Here is a 24132-nt window from a genome sequence, read left to right on the forward strand (position 1 = left end):
AAGGATAGAACTGAACAATGGTTGACGTTGTAGAACTGAACAATGGCTGACGTTGTAGAACTGAACAATGGCTGACGTTGTAGAATAACTCGAGTAAAGGAAAATGCAGACAATCAACGACGAACAATGGGGACGGAGTGAACTGTATGAGTTGCTGCTCAATAAGATTCTAAAAGCATATATGTAGTGCACAACATGGATAGGTAATGTTCTACATTTTACAGATGGTCAGTATCTAATTACCAGATTAATTAATGTTCTACGTACAAGACTCCATTACAGGTGGTCAGTATCTAATTACCAGACTTACGCATGCTCCCACTAACGATATGATAAGACACTTAAGTATATACGTCGCCCCTGTGGACCTCTAAAGGTCTGCGCCCCTATATGGATCTCTACATGTAAAGGTCCGCGCCCCTATCTGGATCTCTACATCTAAAGGTTCGTGTTCCTTAAAGGGTCTTTATTTGACTTTTAGATACAAAAATGTACCTTACCGTTAGTATCACGTGTGGAGAGAATAAGGATAATCAGGACGGATGATAAGGCTGACGCAGCCATGGCAGACATCAAAACCGCTCCATACCATCCCTCTGATATCACAACACTCCTGTAACCGCCTGGTCATTGATATCGTACATATAAACAATACATGCCAACTTTAACAGAAAGACACTCGTATTTCGATACTATTAATTTCATGTTACTTAAATTGTTTAATAACTATTGTTTGAGTTTCCCCGAGTCTTTAATAACATAATCCCTTGATTTTAATCTGTAATTTTATTTTGACTCGATCGTTAAAGGTCATGAAACTACAATGCACTGCATGGTGCTTCAGTACACGGGGTAGTGTCCTAAAACGAGTCAACTTCCAATAATTTTTCCACGAACAAGCGCTTTTCTTAAAATTATCAGGTTTTCATGATATCTTTTCCCCCTGTGTAATCAAAGATCACGATCCTTTTCTATTGCAACAAATGATTAAATGGGAAATTAGATTGCCAAAAGTAAATGTCTTAGATTATTTGAATCGTGACATTTCTGCAATTGCTGGTAAAAATTTGAAAAGTTCAAGGATCTACACTCATTTACCTGAAAACTGACCGTAGTGACCAAATGCGTGACGTTTGTCAAATGGCCTTAATTTGAGGACAGTACAAACCTTTTCAGTATTCTGTCTTCCAATTTTACTCTCTGCTTCCTACAACTCGTGGGGATCTGGATTAGAATAGGTCCTCAGTACCCTTGCTTGTCGTAAGAGACGACTAAATTGGGCGGTCCTTCTGATGAGAACACAAATACCGAGACCCCGTGTCACAGCAGGTGTGGCACAATAAAGATCCCTCCCTGTTCAAAGGCCGTAAGCGCCGAGCATAGACCTAAATTTTGCATCCCTTCACAGGTAATGACAACGTTTTCATGAGTACGTGAAAGATTCTCGAGAGGGACGTTAAACAATATCCAACCAACGTACAGCTCTTGAAAAAAAATACAAATAGGTAGCACATCGTACTGTTAATTTTGCATTTTATCTCAAAATTCATGTACAACCGATGTATCTCATATTCAAAAAGCAGTCTGCAGACTGGCCCAAGAACTGAATCTAAAGGATATCAAGATTGATGTATGAAAGCAAGATTTAATATTCCTGGCAAAAATATGCATACAAAAGTCTGATGAAGACTACCCTACCACAATTTAACAATTCAAAGCATATGTATATATAGATCTGACAAACTCGCACGTATATGAAATTTTACAAATACAATGTACTTTTAAACATATAAAATATTACAAATACTAGTAAAATTATATGTAAGGTGTCACAAACCCTCAAACATTGTCTGTATTATACTGAATCTAATGCAAATTGATCGGATTTGACTACAAAAGCGACGTTCGATTTCCGAAAAGAAATTTAAAAAAATAACAGAAAAACAAGTAATCGTTCTCTTTGCATTAATCGTGTCATCATCGCTGTCACGCTTTGTCTTCCGGTCTGAAATGGACTTCCTTTTTACAACATCCGGTTTAGATAGAAAGCAGCCGCTACTAAATCAAATGCCAAACTAGAGACGATGCTTCTGAAGGCGTGTCGTTTATTCCACAGTTTAATCTTTTCCCTCACCCAACTTTCTCCTGATTAAAAAAAGAATGGAATCATTGATCATTTTTCAAAGTAGATCTGCATGGTTTTCAAACGTTATCAAAAGGTTTCAAAAGCAACTAATCAAGAATATTTAGAATATTTGTTTTCATACGTAATTGCAATTACCATTTATAACACAGTATTACCATTCTTTGCCCTTGTAAATCAGAAGCCTTACAAAAGCTAGATAGAGACGTCTTTAGCTTTGGGTTTAGTTGTTTAACAAAAAGGTCAATGCAGGGTTATGTACCATTACCTGTTGACGTCTGCTGAATTTACCCCATACGTCATAAAACGGCGAGTTTTCTTTGCAAAATATGCATATTACATGTATAGAGGGATTTGAATACATGTACTATACGATAGTCGCTTGAGTTAAAATTCACCATCACAGTTATGCTTGGAGCGCCAAATCCATATAAACTTAGATGATTGAAGATAATTATCATTGATTATTTGAAAATATCATTTAATTCAATGTTTCAATTATTGCGCGCACCAAATCAAACACTGCTCTAGTCAATCGAACTGAAGCGAGCATCAATGTTACGATTGCTCTCATCAATGTTACGATTGCTCTCATCAATGTTACGATTGCTCTCATCAATGTTCACCTACCTTACATCGCTTCACATTTAGCCACCTACCTTACATCGCCTCACCTTACATCGCTTCACATTTAGCTAACTACCTTACATCGCTTCACATTTAGTCACCTCCCTTACATCGCTTCACATTTAGCCACCTAGCTTACATCGCTTCACATTTAGCCACTTCCCTTACATCGCTTCACATTTAGCCACCTACCTTACATCACTTCACATTTAGCCTCCTTCCTTACATCGCTTCACATTTAGCCACCTACCTCACATCGCTTCACATTTAGCCACCTACCTCAAATCCCTTCACATTTAACCACCTCCCTTACATCGCTTCACATTTAACCACATACCTCACATCGCTTCACGTTTAGCCACCTACCTTACATCGCTTCACATTTAGACATCTACCTTGCATCGCTTCACATTTAGCCATCTCCCTTACATCGCCTCACATTTAGCCACCTCCCGTACATCGCTTCACCTTAAATCACTCACATTTAGCTACCTAGCTGATGAGTCTAACTTTAATCAGATATGCAAAACTTAGCCACCTAGCTTACATCGCTTCACATTTAGCCACTTCCCTTACATCGCTTCACATTTAGCCACCTACCTTACATCACTTCACATTTAGCCTCCTTCCTTACATCGCTTCACATTTAGCCACCTACCTCACATCGCTTCACATTTAGCCACCTACCTCAAATCCCTTCACATTTAACCACCTCCCTTACATCGCTTCACATTTAACCACATACCTCACATCGCTTCACGTTTAGCCATCTCCCTTACATCGCTTCACATTTAGCCACATACCTCACATCGCCTCACATTTAGCCATCTCCCTTACATCGCCTCACATTTAGCCACCTACCTTACATCGCCTCACATTTAGCCACCTCCCGTACATCGCTTCACCTTAAATCACTCACATTTAGCTACCTAGCTGATGAGTCTAACTTTAATCAGATATGCAAAACTTTATCATAAAGCGGACACAATGCACAATCATCAATGCCACTTGTTACCTTTCTTGTCCAGGATGTCCTCTTCGTGGAGAGTGTTAATGTCGGGTATCATGGCCACCAGAGTGTAAGGCCAGACGGAGATGAAGACGAGGCCAGCAGCTAGCCACAGACAGCGGTACTCACTCTCGCTGTGGTACCACACTGCCACCGCCGACGTAGAACCTATCAAAGCTAGTTTACCCTGAAACAAAGAAGAAAATACTCTTCATACTGAAGAGTACATATTCTCATATCGGAGTACATAATTTTAATTAGGATCAAACTTTAAAAAGTCTTATTTGGAATATATGCAAATGAAATATCTAATAATCCCCAGTTCCAGTCCATTATATATCTAGGCTTTGAAACAGACCAATTTTTGTGGAGAGAGGTACAGTATTTCCAAAGAAAAATGCTTCGAATTTGCGAAATTCTTATTTTTGAAATAATTAATTTGAATTTATTTCCCATTATTTTAACGATCATAACATGTATAAAAAAAAAAATAAAAAAACAAAAAAAAAACAAAAAAAAAAACCTAAATATTTTTATAGTTATAACATTCACTCCTACTTGTAAGAAGTGCAGTATAGGTACATCACAATCCGATGCTTTTTCCCTATTTTTTGCAAAAGTTACTGCTAGTATATTCATCTACCTGTGTATACTTGTACATGCATATCAAGACAATTTTTGATTCCAAATAAATTCAAAGAGATACTTGTACATGTACTTGCTAAGAAATGAAATTGTCTTTCTGCGACCTTGACCTTTCACATGTATAGCCCCCAGAGACTGTATATAAAGAGCGCATGATTTTCTGAAATTCTCACCTAAACTGTATGGAACTGTTACTCAAATCAAGTAATTGAAAATGTAATTTTCCTTTAAGTCCCCAAGCACCAACAGGAACTATCAACCATCCGTATTTAAAAGCATCATTCCTAAAAGTTTCATAAGTCTTGGTATGAAATATAGCTTCCATTTTGCCCGAAAGAAATAATCAATTCAGGGTAACAATTAAAAGGAAAAACATGAACGAGTACAAGTAGATATATCCTGGTGACGACCCCTCCCTCGGGACAAACTATAAAGTTTTACTAATAAAACAAGAGATGTTTGTAAAACATACATTGTATGCCCCCATGGTACAAAATTGAAAAGGGTTATACATCATTACATGCGTCATTTCATTGAAAGTAGTATCACCAATTCAAAATATTGAGCAGACAATATCTTCCTATGTTAAAAGTGGATTGACCATGTAACCTAAAAATCAACAGGGGTCATCTACTCCTTATGCTGTACCAGTATACCAAGTTTGGTGTCAATCAAGCAAGTAATTCTTAAAATATAGGAAACAATATATTATTATGTCCAGTTTAACCCTTGACCTTTGGCTATGTGACCTCAAATTCAATACAAATCATCTTCTCCTCAACATGTACCAGTGTACCAAGTTTGATGTCTGTCAAGCAAAGGGTTCTCAAGACATTGAGCGTACAATATATTTCTATGTCCATCTTCTCCTGAAGATGTACCAGTCTCCCAAGTTTGATGTCTGTCAAGCATTTTTAGGATTCTCAAGATATTGGGCAAACAGTATATTCCATTGTCCAGTTTGACACTTGACCTTTGACCATGTGACATCAAAATCAATAGGGGTCCTGAACATGTACCAATATTTATATTACAAATCGTATTTTCCTCTATGAACCAACCAATTTCAGCGCGCGACACAATCCGTTCACATCGACTATGAACGGATTATGAACTTGATTAAAGCACGCGACTGAGAGAACGTAATGATTTGAAAAAAATAGGACAACTGTTACAAAGATATCGCAAGTCATACCTTTGGATTAAGATTGTAAACTTACGTGGATTATCATCTTAATCTTGCGGTCTCCTACCTCCAAAATACAGTGCAGTGCACCTTGCAATGTTGATAAAAGACAGGGTGAGACGAAATGTGACGTCATGTCTATGTGTTGACGTACGTCACAATAACTACTGTGACAGAGGCTAGGACCCAGGTAGCACAACAACGTTATTAAAACGTTGTAAAAACATTGTGAAAATGTTATGAAAACATTTTCTAAAACGTTATTATAACGTGATTTGTGTGGTTTTTTAAACGTTGGCATAACATTTTTTGAAAACATTGTACTGCAATGTTTTGTAAACATTCCTAAGAAACGTTTTCATAACATTTAGAAGAAACGTTTTGAGAACATTTCTAAGAAACCATTTGAGAACATTTAGAAGAAACGTTTTGAGAACATTTAGAAGAAACGTTTTAAGAACATTTATAGAAACCATTTGAGAGCATTTAAAATTCAATTTTACAAGATTATATACATTCTTCCAACAATTTTGATAAATGTTTTCAAACCCTTTCAGCAATGTTTTTATATACTGTGAATATGTTTAAAAACCTGAACCGTAATAAAATAAAATAAACAAAAGTCTTCTTTGCAAATAAAATTTGTATTTTTGGAAAAATCAGCTCATATAATATCATTCGGAATCTGATGGAAATTCATCTTTTTGAATCGACTTCTTTCCCCCTTTTTTTCTGAAAAAAGAAAGATTTGAACATGAAACATAAATTTACAAAATTATTAGACTACTCATTTATGCGGACTATTGCATGTACTATGTGTATTCACACAGCTGATGAAGACATGATCAACATGTGATATGCTACAGAGTTGTATAAACAGATCAGCATAAGATTTCACAATGTTTTACTGTATTTTTCTGATGACAAACTTCATATATACCTTAGCATAATTAGTTCCTCCAGGAAGGTATGGGGCGAATCTGAGAACGTCTAAAACTTCTCGTTTAATTGTCTCAAACGAAACAGTTTTCTTTGATGCTTTGCGTGCCACAGCTATAAACATGTGAAATGGAATTCATTGTAAAAATTATATATTAAATTAATGCATGTGTTTAAAACAGTTGAATTACAGCATCAATCAAAATGACATGTACTACATATACTGAAATGAAATCACGAGGACAAAAGTGATGTACTTATATGTTTTAGTTTATTATCATTTTTTATACTGTGTTAACGCAAACTCGTATTTTGAAAAACTGTTAATCACATGGTTAACTTTAACACAGAAGTTAACACTGTGTTAAAGTTAACCAGCTATCGAAAAACCGGGCCCTGGGAAATAACGTCACAAAGATTTGACTGTTCGTAGGCCTAGCGCCATATACATTGTACGTAAAGATGTATATACACGCATGATTCAAAACCATGTGTTTACTGTTAGTGTGCGTCAGGGTGTTTAATTTTCTGCACAGGGGCTAAGCCCGTTTTGGGCCCGAACTCTGTGGTACCATAAATATATTTATGGTATCACAGAGTTCGGGCCCAAAACGGGCTTAGCCCCCGTGATTTTCTGTGTGTTAGAGTGGTTAATTGACCGTGTGTGTCAGAGGGTGTTATTTTTTTTTAGTGTTTGATTGCCCGTGTGTCGATCACGGTTTTTAATTGACCGTGTGTAAATAAAAGTGCTCACTTGAGTGTACGTGCATCGGTAAGGTTTTCATTTCATAAGCTACAATTCAAGAAGCTAGAGTGAATAAAGCGATATATTTTACAAATGTTGTTTTAAGTACCATGTAGTGAATTTCTTACAAAAATATCAGGATATTTAAAAGTGTTCAGCTGTAGGTGGGAAGCTATAACGTGGGAGAGAGAGAGAGAGAGAGAGAGAGAGAGATGTTGTGTGAATATGCTTTTTCACTTGACCCCTTTGGGTAGAAGGATAGATGTCGTAATGTTTCTCTCTGTAGCATGGCTTTCTGCATGCATGCTGCACGATTTTCATGGGTTTGGGCAAATGCAATTAGATATCTACTTCTAACTTTTCTTTCGCAGTAAACGACTGACGTATTTTACCCATCTAAATGCACAGGGCTTGAAGCTAACTTTTTATGTCACCAGTCCAGCCGAACTGATGGGGTATAATTTCAACCAGTCCGCAGAAAAATTTACCAGTCCAACAGAGTTTTCCAGAAATAATTAAACATATTTAATTTCGTTAATGTTATCAAAATGAAATTTAGCTCAATATGTCTCAGACAATATTGTAACACTTAAATGTGGGATTTATATTTACGAATCAGATTCGTCTGATATCTACAGATCAAAGCATGCCAAATGTGTGTATAAGATTTCATAAGTATATGCTTTAGAAAATTAACCAGTCCCACCGGACTGACTAAAACAAATGTCAGTCAGTCCGCCAGACTTTTAGCCAGTCACAGACTGACGGGCATATGTTAATTTCGAGCCCTGATGCAGCGAAATTTCGGATTGTTATGTTTGAATTCCCCGGGTTTTTCTTTTTTGTTTTTACAGACGGAGCACCAATTAAGCTTTTGGCTTTGATTATCATAATTTTGATAATTATCGGGTAGGGTTGATATACAACACATTGAATGCCCATTCAATATTTTGAATTAAGTATATAGCATCGGCTATATGATTTGAAGTTCATGTTTTGTCTCATTCATGCTATCTAACTTTATCTAAAAAGCAAACAAAGCTGTTATGCGTAAATTTTACATCACTGATTCTGAAATATGATACCTGCTCTGGTGACAGTAACGTACGTTTCATTTTTGCACATAACGGAAGTCCTTACTATATCATGTTTACATATCAATGGGTAAATGTATGTTAATTTCCATGGAAAAAGTTCTTAAACTTTTAAGAAATAATAACATTTCATGAAACATTATGAATCGTCGGCGACAGCAATGCACACATTAACTGAGAGTGGGTGAAATCGTGGATATCATGTTAAAGTGGCGATATTTATTTCAATTAAAACTATTAAAAAGTGCCTAAACATTTGGCTTCTTTTTTCCACACAATACACACACAAACAATTCAGAATCTATTCTACATATTTGTTTTTAATCCAAATAATTTGGAGTGCTTTACTTTTTGAAAATGACTTCTAAGTTATATCAAAGCACATATTAGATCTACACTAGTTTCAATACTAAATTACTTACATTTTGATGTTTCGTCCAGGACTAGTACTGTAGCTTCTTTCGTTCAGTGTTCAATCTCAATAATGACGTATAAAAAATACGACGTCATATCTGAACTGTGATGACGTTGTGTTAGTGTACAAACGTTAATAGGATACGGTGTAAATTTTAAACTTCAAAACTTTCTAATTCTTTATTTTCTTTCAATTGTAAGCACCACCACAAAATGTATGTTATTCTAAAAAAAAAATTAATATAGATCTACGTGAAATAAAATATCCGGAAAGTTATGGTTTGAAATATAGTTTAATTATGCAATGGCTATTCAAACAATATTTAATTTGGAGAACTTTAATTAATAATCACTTTATTGACTCTTGAATGTATGTATGCTAAACTGCAGTCGACTGGGCCAATGTTTCAAACGTCATTTTGACTGGCATTACATCGGCTTTAGAATTACGTTGGGCCAACATTGAGACAACGTAGAATTCCCAACATTAATATTTACTTGCGTTGGGCCAACATAGGGCCAGCATTGTGTTTCAAACCCAATGTTTCAAGTATTTTAAATTACGCAAACATGCGAACATTGGCCCAACGTTGGCCCAATGTTGTATGCCCAACGCCAACCACCTACCAATGGTACAACCATTTGCCAACGTTGGCCCAATGTAGTCATGCTATCTGGGATGTTATATTTGTGTTGGCTGGCAATAATTTAATATTATGTAATTTAAAAAAAATCATTTTCAAAAGAATATATTTAAAACACTACTTTGATTTGGGTCACTTTTTGAAAAACATAGTATATTAAGTATGTTTTTAAAATCATTATTAAAACGTTTTGAAAACGTATTTTCAAATGTTTAAAAGAAAGATGACCCTAACATTTTCAATAATGTTTTTATAATGTTTTTAAAACGATGACAAAATGATTTTAAAACATTGGTCAAAAACGTTTGCTTATAACGTTTTTACAACTGAAAAAAAATGTTATTATAACATTATAAAAATGTTTGTTAGTAATGTTTTCCGATAACATCCTTACAACAGGAATACAATGTTATGAAAACGTTTTGTGCTACCTGGGGAGTTCGTTTTATGCAACAAAATAGAAGCAATGTAAACAAACGGTGTTTTAGTAAATGAATATAAATATAAGAAATGAACATCACTTTTGAGCTGTTCATGGTCAATATGAACGGATTTGGATTTGAGGCAAATTCTCTGTGAATCGCTAGAGAGAGAGAGAGAGAGAGAGAGAGAGAGAGAGACAGACAGACAGACAGACAGAGAATAATCTTATGGATAGATACATGCAGGCATAGATACATTACTGTATGTTGTTTTATTAAATCGTCCCGATAATTTAAGCTAATTTAAATCTTGCATTTAAAGCATCAATTTTACATACACCTAGTCGAATTTTTTTAAAATCTGACCTACAACCTGTACACAGTATTCCGACATTAGGGTTGTTCCAGTTTGCGACCGAATTCTTGGTTTGTTTACTGAGGCGAGTATCTTAAACTATCATAAATTAACAACAAATTGGAGACCCATCTGACATCCCTAAAATTTATTGGATCCGCCTCTCCGAAAGAGTTTTATACTCATTAATTAGCTAACCTGGTATTTCCTGGATAAAGAATAGCACAATCTCCATTCGTTCAGCAGTGTTTTAGTATCGTGTACTGTGTTGAACAGTGTCGGAACGTGAACCAAATTGATGTACCAGGCCGCTCCCGAAAAATAGGCACTGCAGCCGAGGGCTGTGAAGCCTGCTAAGTCCAGCCATTTTTGTCTGTCCATGATGTTTTATCTGATTCTCGAACGAGCTGTCTACCTGCAGTACCGAGTTTGTTTAATATTGCATGACCTGAAATGACCTTAAAAAACTCAATGAAACGATAACTCTATCCCATATCAGTGTGTACATTGTCATTCCGAAATCACTTAGTTGCAGAACTGACGTAGTCATTTCCTTTTTTCAGATAACTACTGTACACATAGCAGCTCTACAACATAACTACATACATGTATTATATGTATATTTAATCAAATCATTTCAAAATATAATGAATTTTCCCTTATAATTTATTCGTTGCGTACAATGTTCTGTTTAACAAAATGTTTCAAACTTTCTGAGAATCCGCATCTTTGAAGATTTGAACATAGTATACCATTCTCTAGGTATATCTACTACATGTGTTTAATCATTGTTAGATGGTATACATGTAAAAAGAATAGCCTTGGGTTATAGATAATACTTCGAAAGTTGCCCGCACAGCCAGCAACATGTTTCGATCACGTCTGCCATAACTCACTTCTGCCATAAGTCCCCCAATCCCAATGCAAAATGTAATAAACACTCTTCTTAACCCCCCCCCCCCCCCCCCCACACACACACACACGAATTAGAATGTTTACCATGCAATGAAGATTTAGTTTTCAAGCCCCCCCCCCCCTTTGAAAAAGATGATACACTGTACGTGCTTGTGTGATATCTTGTAAAATACATTGATGATTATAAATTACTTGTAGTAAATTTTAAAACATGTATTTGAATACTATAACCCTCGCAAAAAATGATTGTATATTGATCACTTTACAAAAGTGAAAAGTCGACAAGAGATTTTAAAATATTGTTTTCTGTGTTAACTTTCGTAGATATTTTGCAATGAACAGGACATTCAATTACCAATTATTTTCTGTTGTTTTTAAAATGCATTGATATATATATATATATATATATATATATATATATATATATAAAGGAAATCAGATCTTTAATTATCTAGCTTTCCTCTTTTGCCTTTTCTAATGACATCGTATTTACTTTGGTTTGGGACAATTCCATTATGTGACGTACTTTTCTCGACATAAGATAGGTCCTCAGTGCCCCTTGCTTGTCGTAGAAGGCGACTAAATGGGGCGGTCCTTCGGATGAGACCGCAAAAACCGAGGCCCCGTGTCACAGCAGGTGTGGCACGATAAAGACCCCTCCCTGCTCAAAACCATAATTATAGTATCAATTCAGTCTATGGTCATTCCATGTAATGCATAATTATGACAATGGTTATCAATTTTAATCTTCTAAAGGTGAAGATCTCGTAAGTTGTAAGAATCTTAAAAGAGGGTGTTGCACCGAAGCGGGAATTTTCCCGAACTGGAGCACTGTGCCAGCACTCGTGATGTAGAACTGACATTCATCCATATAAATTGTATACTCTTAAATTGCGTATTTGCCAAATTCCACAGTACTAAAGGCAAGCCTAATATATTTTATGTGTCAATACATTATACATGTAGTATAAACACAAATAGTTTTAAAATCGTGAAAATTAAATTGTAGTTTTCTTTATTCTGAGTATCAGATATAATGTATACGGTTACATGTTACGAGTGTATTAAATATTTGATATTCTATACTACTACAGTCTTATGCATGTACTCTTAATTATACTCGTATGTATTATTTTCTACAACCAACAGTTAGCAACTGTACATGAATCTGACCACAAACAAAATATGGGAAGTTCATTACGCATTGATATAGTTCAACAAAATTATATGTACATGCACATGAAAACATTAATTCACCATAGCAATATGTATACTGGAATACATAACATCTTATCCACTCAAACTGTTTAACGGTTATTTACCTTGTTTGGCCTTAAAGTTTTTCTTTCAGAGCTTTGCAAAGTTCTCAACGGTTTTTCGTGAAAGACACCATATTATGCCTTTGTCAACACCTTTCACTCAGAAAAAAACATACAAGTTATCGTTAGCAACCTTGACTATTAAGACATAGGTATTGCATGCTGTATTCTGTGTGTTTACAGCGAATCCCATTCAGAAAATAAACAGTGTCTATTTCAATCTCGGCACATTGTAATAAACAGAGATTTGACCTGGTACATTTATAAAAACTAGAAGTGTATTTCAATTAAGAAAACAATCTAGATGAATAACGTGATATGAAAAAAAAATTGTGTTCGTAGGGATTCCAACCCGGTCGTTTTAAAAATTGACTCATCTTTACATATTATGTTCGACGACTTTACCCACTGAACCACGCAGTAGCTTATGAATTTCTAAGGAAAATTAACATACAGGTGAAGATGAAAATAATATCAGTGAAGTCGTTTCGATTTTTTGAATTTTACAAAAAAAAAATGCCCCCGTGAAACAAAATTTCAAAGCGACAGTTTTTTAGCGTAAAACTTGAAGAACATATTCATGCTAAATTTATTTTGTTTCACGGAGGCAGCTTTTCTGAAATTCGGGGATATCCCTCCATTTTAGCGCTAAAAATCATAGAAATCGCTTATTGCTTGATTTAAACTCGAATTATTTTGGCTAATTTTTGTCAATACACGTCTTTTAAACTTATTTTCACAAATGTTTGAATCAAGACATAAGTTCCAATTGGTTTTATGATATATTTGAATAACTTAATTTTATCAATCTTTCATGCAACACTTTTAGGGAAATTCACACGAGACGAGACACCTTCTTTCCTTTACTCTGTAAGGCATATATAAATGTTCGGAAATATTACATCTATACATGTATTATTGGTGGTTAACCTGACTGTTCGTGATATCCCTGTTTGAACTTCCTAAACCATATCAACATTTTTAAAAACGTATGGTGTTTTACATAGGGTACCTGTAAAATATGAAACGAAACGAAATCAGCTGCCTAAACGAAACGAAACCTACCGATACGAAACAGATTGTGTAACCGAATTGTGTGATCATGGTAATAAAAAATAGTACCTCAGGTCCTGGTGAAAGTTACCACATATAAATTAAAATTAATTCCCTGTTGATGTGGTCTTTCGGGTTAACTGATACATTTTTAAGCGGTCCATCGGTTAACATCAAACATCGTTTGAAGAAGCTGGTGTTTGAGAAAGTTGAAAACAGGAAGACATCAAACATTGTTTGAAGAAACTGGTGTCTGAGAAAGTTGAAAGCAGGAATTAGACGTTTAACCTCTTATTTCCTCTCTAACTACCGAGGTGCGAGTACTTTCAATAGTGGAATTTTTATATAGTACCATATTATGCAAATACAATTCGGGAAGATAATATATTGATAAAAATTATTATTGATATGCAATAAGTCTAGAGATAACTCTCTTTAGGGTGTTGCTAAAACGGGGAATTGAAAACGGAACGGAAAATATTTTATGTAATAATATTAGGAAGAGGTAAACATTTTGTAAAATCAAATGGCTTATGAACAAGGGAATCAGAAATTACAAAGAGAACGGGAAGACATACTCAGAATCCACCGTTTGATATACTTCATACAGATACACAATATCCACATGTATACATAGATTTGCCTTTAGAGCAAAAAATACCGAAATATGCATTATTGCACAAAGGCGGATCCAACACCTGCGACCACCCCCACCCCCCCTCGTTTAAATAGTGTGTTTCCCCAGACCTCTGACCTTTGGGACTGTAACCCTCCGTTCTGAAATTTCTGGATCCGAAACTGATTGCACATGATATAATTTAATTAACTTCGGATATGTACTTTGTGCTTACTCACCCCATCCAACTTTTAAAACTTTGTATCAGTCAACATCAAAGGGGAGACGAATTTCATTTACATGTGGTAACTTCCACAGGGGCCTGAGATTACCATTTTCAATTACTACAACTAAAAGTTTTTTTGTTATACAATCTGTTTAATTCGTTTTGTTTCGGTGGGTTTCGTTTCGTTGGTCGTTTCGTTTCGTTTCGCATTTTACAGGTACCCGTTTTAAACTTGCATATACCACTTTCCCAATCTAATATGTAACCTAAACAAAATATTACGTATCTTTTGAAATATTACTTGTGGAAAAGATAGAAATGTATCTATACCTTCACCAACTTTAGTAAATATAATATAGGACTTATCTTATACCTACATGTAGATCCATATTTTAACACACACTCATTATACAGATCAATCTAATGAAGAAGGTTTGGAATATCAGCACACAGATTAAAAATTTAAATCTGCCAATATGACAAAAGATACCGAAAGATGAAGCTGTGACATCAGAAACAGTTTCAAAGTGAGATTTGTTTATTTCATTATAAATAAATTAAAAAAAAAAAAAAAAAAAAAAAAAAAAAAAACATTTCTAAATTTATTAGGCCTTTTTTTTTTTTTTTAAATTTTTAGAAATACGCTCTAAATACCCAAGACCTTGGACATTAAAAAAAATACATGGGGGAGGGGGTGAATGGGTTGGGGGTTCCTGTCCACAAGTACATACACACACACACACACACACACACACACACACACACACACACACACATATATATATATATATATATATATATATATATATATATATATGCACTTTTTGCTCTCGTTTAGACTATTCGAGTCTTTTCAGAAAAATGTCATATCCTACGTCACGTGTCATCCACTTCTCTAACAGTCTATTTGCATGAATTTATAATGTTATGTTTATTTTGTTCTTTGAAGTATTTCCTCTTTTTTTTTTTAAATTTTACTTATTTATTTATCTTTAACGTGTAATATGCATGTCTAGGTCACGTGTTGAGATTTTGTTGTGTAACATTTTCGGGCGTCTCTGACTTTTAGTACGTACGGCAGTCAAGATTGCCGAGGGTATATTTTCCTAAAGTGAAAGTAGAATCTCGTGACGGGCACTTAGGAACAAACGCTTACACAAGAGTTCTAATTTCATGTCAAGGGGACAGCTTGATAAGGCGGGATATAAGTCCCTGGAAAATCGTCGCAGTAGGTCTGTCTGTTGCTCTTGCTGGACAAGAAAACCTTGGTATTTTAAGATGGCGGTTGGAATCTCTGGCGTTCTGGTTGTGGCTGTAGTGGGCCTATTAATAGGACTGGCTGCTTCAGGACCGCTACATGCCTCTTGTAAAATTGACTGGTTTGTGTGAAATAGTACATCTACATGTTATGTTATTTATTGATATGCACCCCATCTAAGTTGTGTTTGTTTGGCTTCCTGAATGTATTACCCTAACCCTAACCCTAATCCTAATTACAATCATGTATGTTTATTGTTTGTTAATAGTTATATTCACTACATTCTTAAGGATTATAGGTATATGTACATAGGGTAAAACGTTTAAGATAGGGAGGGGGTGATGTTTAGCAGTACTATTAATTAGGCCCCTACCAGATCATTTCACTAGGTCTGTGTGTACCAGTAAAATACTTCCAACTTTTGATTTCTATCTATTTTCATATACTTGAAGTGATTTATAGTTATCAAATAGTTCATTTGTCTACCCTCTTTTACTTTAGAAGAGCCAGCATGGCCATTAATGAGTAAGAGAACATACATGACTTATTGAAATACAAGTTACAAATATTGCTTTATTGCCATTCTTAGGGCCCCAATAGGCATATTATAAGAAACTAATAACGAAACACAAAAATTTCGCACAATGGAGAGCTTTGTTTAAAGTATAGGCAACATCAGAGGATGCCAAGGGAGCATACGTTTATAAAGGATTGATAGATGCCACACTGTGTTAGTACATTCCAATAAATTGTTTTAGGAGAGGGACTTGTAAGTTGTCAGAACTTGTTCCCAATCCTTTTGATTTCATCAATAAAATATGTTCAAAACAACACAATAAATTGTTACTTTTTAAAAATAATAGTAAAGTGTAATACATTCCTCCTCGTACCTTAAGTTGTACGTACATTGTGTTATTTTTAGGACTTTTGGTATTACCTGTGATGAAGTGAGTTCTAAAATTAAGGGTCAAATTTCTGCCTGGACCACAGCAGATAACTGTGCCAACGGAGGGGAGAAATGTCTCTACAAGGTTCGTTTTAATGTTCAACATTTTGAAGTTCATCTAACTTAGGTCATGTCAGTTAATGTTGCATATTGTGAATGATGTATCAATGACAATGATATTGATCATATTAAAGATTTATAATTGTTCTGCAAATAATCACAGTACCAAAGTTAGTTTGCTTTCTTTTAGTAATCTGTCTAAAGTTGGGAGTTTATTTAATATTCAGTCAGCTTAATTTATCTTCAAAGGTAAACCAATATATTGTAAACATATGTTTTAGTTGTGAATTGTTATTGTGAACAGTTTGTGAGTGCATCAGCCAATCAACTAAAAGCAAAACACGAGACACCAGTAAAACACTACGTGGATGACTTGACCTTCACCTTTTCACCATCAGGAGCAAGCTGCAATGTTCATGTAGGCCAATGGGATTTTTTTTTTCAATTAAGACAGAATATTTTAATTTGAATTTCTGCATAATGATGATGAGATATTTTCAATCTATAATCTCTAATGACATAAACTATAGTGTAAAAGATTTCATTTGATAAACAAACAGAAGAACATCTCAAGTCTCTTCTCTCTTCTGTATCGGTAACACAGAAACATAGTAAAAATCTAGAAGTCAGACATGCAGTGGGTCAGTATGTAAAAATCTAGAAGTCAGACATGCAGTGGGTCAGTATGTAAAAATCTAGAAGTCAGACATGTAGTGGGTCATATTTACTGTTTTAAAGGATGTGATGCTATTTTTGTTTTTATTTTGGCAGACATTTTTATGGGAAACTTTGATTGAAGAAAGAACACATTCAACTTAATGCATTGGTTTTTAATTGAATCTCATCTGAGTGCTTCTTTTACTTTTGTATGAATTAGAGGAGTTATTAGTTATGATGTAAATCTGTTTTCCTGACTGCTGTGTAATGTATTTTGTAGGGATTCTCCACATCTGAGACGTGGTATGCATTGCTTGACTATGGTACAAATTACTGTAATCTTCACAACCTTATCACAGGTGAGTAGAAAAACCATAAAAAATGTTTAAATGATCACTTTTAAAATCCAATGCACAGTTAGTTTTACTGAAGTAAATTCAGCACCCCCCCCAACCCCCAACCCCCCCCCCACCCCCACCCCCCAAAAAAAATCAAGACTTATATGTATGTCTTATTATTTGAGTCAGTGACCCATTTAATTATGATTTTCATATCAAGTGAAACAAATATTATCTGTGTAATTTGTAAGAGTGAAGTAGGGATTACACCAAGTATAGTATATTTACTTTGATATTACGGTCTTTACACTTATCGCATTGATTTGAAGAGGAGCACCCCACACTAACTTTCCTCAGGTTACCACCCTCTCACAGCCGATTTGGAGAGGACTCGGTGATATGAGGACACATGTGAATAAGCTGATTGAGTGTGTACATAGCACCTAAAGGTTTTCAAATCGCTTCAGCTGGAAGGGCTACTGCACTTTGCAGTGCTCTGAATAATGTTCTCACTTCTTTTAATTTCGAGTTAGGCAAGTAATGCCAAAACATGGTCCTGTTTACTGATAAGACTAGGTAACTCTTGCACAAGTCCACCACTTATTGACCATACTATCAGCATGCATATTTTAAAAGACAACATTGGTTTTAAGTACTGCCTGTACACACACACACACACATATATATATATATATATATATATATATATATATATAAAAAATTGAAATATAGACATTTAACATTCCGCTTACTTTGATGTCATAATCACTGTTACTATGATACTAGCTGCTATGTACACATTTTTGTAAAGCTTCTGAAGATGTATATATATATATATATATATATACATGTATGTATGCATGTATGTATGTGTGTATATATATATATATATATATATATATATATTAAAAGAAATAGAATAAACAGTACACAAAGTTAAAAATTTAACGCAAGCGCTTTCATTTTATAATCCTCAGGCGTTACATTTTAAAATAGTTTTGAAATGGTTTGACGTCATAAAGGCGTCCTAACATTTCACGTACATAACGACGTCATAAACGAATGAAGGGAAAAGGATTTTACGTTAAGCATATTATGACGTCATAGATAATAACAGTAAACATATTTTACAGTAAGCTATTGAGAGCCGGTTTTAAAGTCTTAATAAAGTGTCTTTCTTTTTCACGTCGGGAAATAGTATTTTCTGTATACAGTTTATAAAACGGAAATACATTGAATTGTCCGTGGCCACACACATCTATATGTTCACTAACTTTAATTTTTCTGTATTCGGGTGCTGAAATGTGTTGTTTATGAACTCGTATACGAGTTCGCAGAGTAGTTCCAGTTTCACCGATATAATGTTTTCCACAGCCAGCACATGTTATAACATAAATTAAATTTTTGGTGGAGCACGTCATATCTGAATTTACCGTAAATTCCTTGTTGTTAAATTCGAACGAACTTCCTTCCCTTAAGTATGGGCACGTTCCGCATCGCCGATCGTCACATTTGGTAACGGTGAAAATTTTTTTGTTGGACTTTTCCTGAAAATTAGATTTACATAACAGTCTCCTAAGATTTTTCGGTTGTCTCTTGCTGTTGATAAAAGTATATTTCTTCATAATTTTCCCCATTTTTTCATCTGTTTTTAGTAGGTCGTTGAGTTGCCGAACGATAGGTGTAACATTAGAGTTCCTTGGGTTGTATGTTGTAACAAACGGTAAAATGTGTGAATTTGTTGTGGGATTGATTTTGGATTTATTGATAAGATTTTCTCTATTGAGTTCTCTGGCTTTCTTGATTCCGTCGTTTATAAGTTTGATTGGATAATTCTGTTTTTGTAAATAACTATTTAATGTGCTCCACCAAAAATTTAATTTATGTTATAACATGTGCTGGCTGTGGAAAACATTATATCGGTGAAACTGGAACTACTCTGCGAACTCGTATACGAGTTCATAAACAACACATTTCAGCACCCGAATACAGAAAAATTAAAGTTAGTGAACATATAGATGTGTGTGGCCACGGACAATTCAATGTATTTCCGTTTTATAAACTGTATACAGAAAATACTATTTCCCGACGTGAAAAAGAAAGACACTTTATTAAGACTTTAAAACCGGCTCTCAATAGCTTACTGTAAAATATGTTTACTGTTATTATCTATGACGTCATAATATGCTTAACGTAAAATCCTTTTCCCTTCATTCGTTTATGACGTCGTTATGTACGTGAAATGTTAGGACGCCTTTATGACGTCAAACCATTTCAAAACTATTTTAAAATGTAACGCCTGAGGATTATAAAATGAAAGCGCTTGCGTTAAATTTTTAACTTTGTGTACTGTTTATTCTATTTCTTTTAATATTTTATACCGGACACTGTGATTTTTTTTAAAAACACAATTTGGATATATATATATATATATATATATATATATATATATATATATATATATATATATATATATATACACACACACACACACACACACACCTAAGTCATAGTTTAGCACTTTCAGGACTGAAACACAGACACTAAGATGTGATTTCGATAAACCATGAAAGTCTGTACTAAGTACATCTGATTCTGTATTTTCATTTAAAACAGTGGGATATTCTGTCTTCTTCTTTCAGGGTCTGGGCTGGACAAAGTCAGTGGTTATACAGAGGTGACAAGTAACAGTGTGTGTACCCAGTTCTCATCTGCCAACTGTACAATTTATTAGTCTAAAAGAATTAGACATGAGATATATGTAATTGTACATAGTGCATTTAAGTGTCTTTCATTTTATATGCTCCATTATGGCACACATGTGTATCTTTATAGATGCCTGTATTGCTGTATTTATCATTTGTTATCAGATGTACAGTGAATACATACATGTACATGTATTACACTACTTGAGAATTAGAGGAAGCTAGTAGACATATTACCAAATTGCTCTTGTATTTATATTTTATTATTCATTTTCATAAAGTGTATATACATACATTTACTATTTCACTAGATTGTACAATTTTGTAATCTCTGGTTTAATGATAAATGTTTTGTTTGTCCAATAATAGCATCAACAGTCCCTCAGCAATGTCCGTTGTATTGTTTGGATGTTTATACTTTGATATTAGATTGTTTCACACTACTTAACATGTTTCTGTGTTTTTTCTACAAGGATATGACCTAACACTTTTACAGGAATTCAACTCAGGATATAACCTGACACTTTAACAGGAATTTAACTCGGGATATAACCTAACACTAACAGGAATTTAACTCGGGATATGACCTAATTCTTTAACAGGAATTCAACTCAGGATATAACCTAACACTTTAGCAGGAATTCAACTCGGGATATAACCTGACACTTTAACAGGAATTTAACTCGGGATATAACCTAACACTAACAGGAATTTAACTCGGGATATGACCTAATTCTTTAACAGGAATTCAACTCAGGATATAACCTAACACTTTAGCAGGAATTCAACTCGGGATATAACCTGATACTTTAACAGGAATTTAACTCGGGATATAACCTAACACTTTAACAGGAATTTAGCCTAAACACTAACAGGAATTTAACTCGGGATATTACTTAATTCTTTAACAGGAATTCAACTCAGGATATAACCTAACACTTTAACAGGAATTCAACTCAGGATATAATCTAACACTAACAGGAATTCAACTCAGGATATAACCTAACATTAACAGCAATTTAACTTGGGATATAACCTAACTCTCTAACAGGAATTCAACTTGGGATATAAAGAAAGGAGGTAGTGGTGTGTCACCTGAAGTTTTTAATGCAGAAATTTCCTGTTAAAAGAGGAGGATACCCCATGGAGGATGAGGCTATTTGGTCTACAAAACTGGAGTAAACAATAAAGCAGTGGAAAAATCTACTTAATTTCAACCCCAAGAAACCTGTACAACCTAACATTCACCTTACACTTGATACGGATGAATTTTCGTCATGATTCAGATGAGTTCAATTATCCACCATATGCTTATGCATTTTCTTCAGTTATAAAAGATGGGTTCACCTTAGCTCTTGTTTACAGTTGTAACTTTTAATGTCAAAATTTATGGAGCGCCTAATTAGCATAAAGTCATATAATTGAAGATATTTTTAATTATTTTAAGATATCAATCTTTCATTTGATGTGCACAAGAATTCAATTAGAAATATCTTCAAATAATTAATGATATATATAGTCAGTGGCGGATTTAGGGGGGGGGGCGCGGCACAGCCCCTAAAATTTTTAAATTGAAGATAAATCGTGGGATCTTCTTTAGAAAAATGTACTAAACGATAAAAAAGCAGTAATTTCTTACACTTCCGGAGAAATCAATGACAAAATCTTTTGATTTCTTGAATTACTTTATTGGGAGAACTTAATTTTTTCGAAAACCCCTTAAAATTTGCGTCATTTTATTAATTTCATCTCATAAAAAATGATAGAAAACAGTACAAATGACTAAATAGGAGACACATTTTAAACTTTGTAAAATCCAGGAGATTCCATGGGCTTCGCCTCAAGGCGGCCCCAACATCCCCCACCTCATAAAGTACCCCCACCCCCCACCCCTGTAACCGCAATTCCTGGATCCGCCCCTGATAATAGTTACGCAAGGAAGAGTTCGAACATGTCTAAGAATAACGTTTTCGGTTTTGTTTTTTTCAGTGGAAAAATGCTTGAACTCTCTAGAGTTGGATTGAAAGTAGTTTTTATAGGCGCAGATATATAACGTTTTTGAACTAACCAATCAGCGCCTTTATCAGAATTTCGATAGGCATCGCTTTGAGGTATATAAGAAAAATACGGAACAAAATATTTCAGACCTATTGGGGGGGGGGGGGGGGGGGGGAGTATACATAAACGTCTGGATAATCGAGATTAATACGCACGATATTGAAGTCGAAGACAAAATTGATTTCTGACTTTGTTTTGACAGTTTACGGTATGTTTGTTTGGTCATCGAATGTAATGATACTAGATAAATATCAGACTTCATGTTTGCCCATCTCCGAACCTTTGACTTATTGATGATTGATTGTATATTGTTTAACGTCCCTCTCAGGAATTTTTCACTCATATGGAGACGTCACCATTGCCGATGAAGGGCTAAAGAATTTAGGCTTATGGTCGAGGGATCTTTATCATGCCGCCCCAGTGACGTATTGGTGATACCTTTACATGCAGAAACATACATGTACTTGCTAGATTAATAGTAAGATACCAAACTAGTAGTTTATCAGAACGTTCAGACTCAGATAAAAGAGTGCTTCAGAGTTCCAGTCTTTGTTTTCCTCAAGTCCCCAGTCTGTACCTCGCAGTGATTCTACGTCAGGTCCAAGGTCGGGACTTTTTGAAGGTTCCTCTTGTGTAGGATTCCTTCCTACTTGTACTTATTGTAAGAAATAAAGGTAATCTGATTAATGAATGTTTTAAGCTTATGACAAAAAAATGACATTGGCAAACAACAGACACATGCTTATACAGCATTTAGAAATGATAGAAAAGCCCTTGTTTCGTTTTGTGTTGACACTTCTGAGGTTCAAGTGTAGATCTGTTATTTCTATGATGGATTATAAGCTCTTTTTGCTTCACTTTCACTCAGTGGCTCTTATGAAGTTAAACCTGTTAAGATTTTGAGGGATAATGGTGAAACCCAAACTTTGTTGCTAGAAAATATGTTGCCCTTGTCTGAGCAGACGTCTGCTTGTGAGTTAGTATTATTACAGGGGTGGAGCTAGGCGTCATTGATGTTCCCTGATATAGAATTGATCTGAAATCAGATTTGATTACTGAAGAATTTATCGTAGGTGTTCGACCTACTCTTTCTGTTCAAGGCGTTTCTTGTTGCTACAAAATGATTTACTTGGTGGTAAAGTTGTGCCAGATCCCATGGTTTGTGACAAAACCACTTCCAATGTCACTTCCGATGATGAAGTGAGACTCAGTTATAGTCTAAGGAAAGTAAGTACTCTTATATTGTCCAACTTAGCTAGAGGATACTTCAACCAAAAGAAGCTGCCAAGGTCGGAGAGTGCTGCTACATACACCAAAGACGGGATCCTTTTGCAAAAATGGCGTCCATCCGACACACTCCCGGATGAAGTATAGCGTGTCACTCATCGGATAGTGGTCCCAGCAACATATCATAGGGGCATTATGAGTTTGGATCACGACATACCCATGGGTGGCAGGTCATTAAGGTGATAATGTAACAGAATTCTAAGTAATTTTTATTGGCCAAATTGAGAAACGATGTTGAATTCTGTGAGTCGTGTCATGCTTGCCAGATGGTAGAAAAAGCTAATTGGAAAAGTTTATCTGCCTCTCCAACCCATTCCGGCTTTTGAAAAACTTAGTCGAGTTTTGGTGGCGTGTGCAGGACCTTTGCCTTAGACTAGATTGGGTAATCAGTATTTATTACAATTGTGTGTATGTTCACTTGAGGCTATACCTTTTAGGAGTATTAAGACAAATATCATAGTTAAGGCTAAG

General features: G+C 34.9%; 2 protein-coding genes across 2 annotated transcripts; one reads left to right on the plus strand and one right to left on the minus strand.

Annotated features, from left to right (window-relative positions):
- Window positions 1-1629: 1629 nt before the first annotated feature.
- Window positions 1630-10684, minus strand: LOC125656973 (uncharacterized). The gene is made up of 3 exons (XM_048887599.2): window positions 10422-10684; window positions 3786-3966; window positions 1630-2145 (listed from the first exon to the last, which is right to left on the minus strand). Exons 1-3 carry the CDS (start codon window positions 10602-10604, stop codon window positions 2024-2026), a joined length of 486 nt encoding a protein of 161 aa, XP_048743556.1. The 5' UTR covers window positions 10605-10684; the 3' UTR covers window positions 1630-2023.
- Window positions 10685-15385: 4701 nt separating this feature from the next.
- On the plus strand, window positions 15386-20759 carry LOC125655964 (uncharacterized). Its single transcript, XM_048886513.2, has 5 exons — window positions 15386-15731; window positions 16533-16641; window positions 16921-17034; window positions 17554-17632; window positions 20254-20759. The coding sequence occupies exons 1-5, from the start codon at window positions 15526-15528 to the stop codon at window positions 20343-20345; spliced, it is 600 nt and encodes a 199-aa protein (XP_048742470.1). The 5' UTR covers window positions 15386-15525; the 3' UTR covers window positions 20346-20759.
- The last annotated feature ends 3373 nt before the right edge of the window (window positions 20760-24132 follow it).

Source organism: Ostrea edulis, chromosome 7 (assembly GCF_947568905.1).
Source record: "Ostrea edulis chromosome 7, xbOstEdul1.1, whole genome shotgun sequence".
NCBI lineage: Eukaryota > Metazoa > Mollusca > Bivalvia > Ostreida > Ostreidae > Ostrea > Ostrea edulis.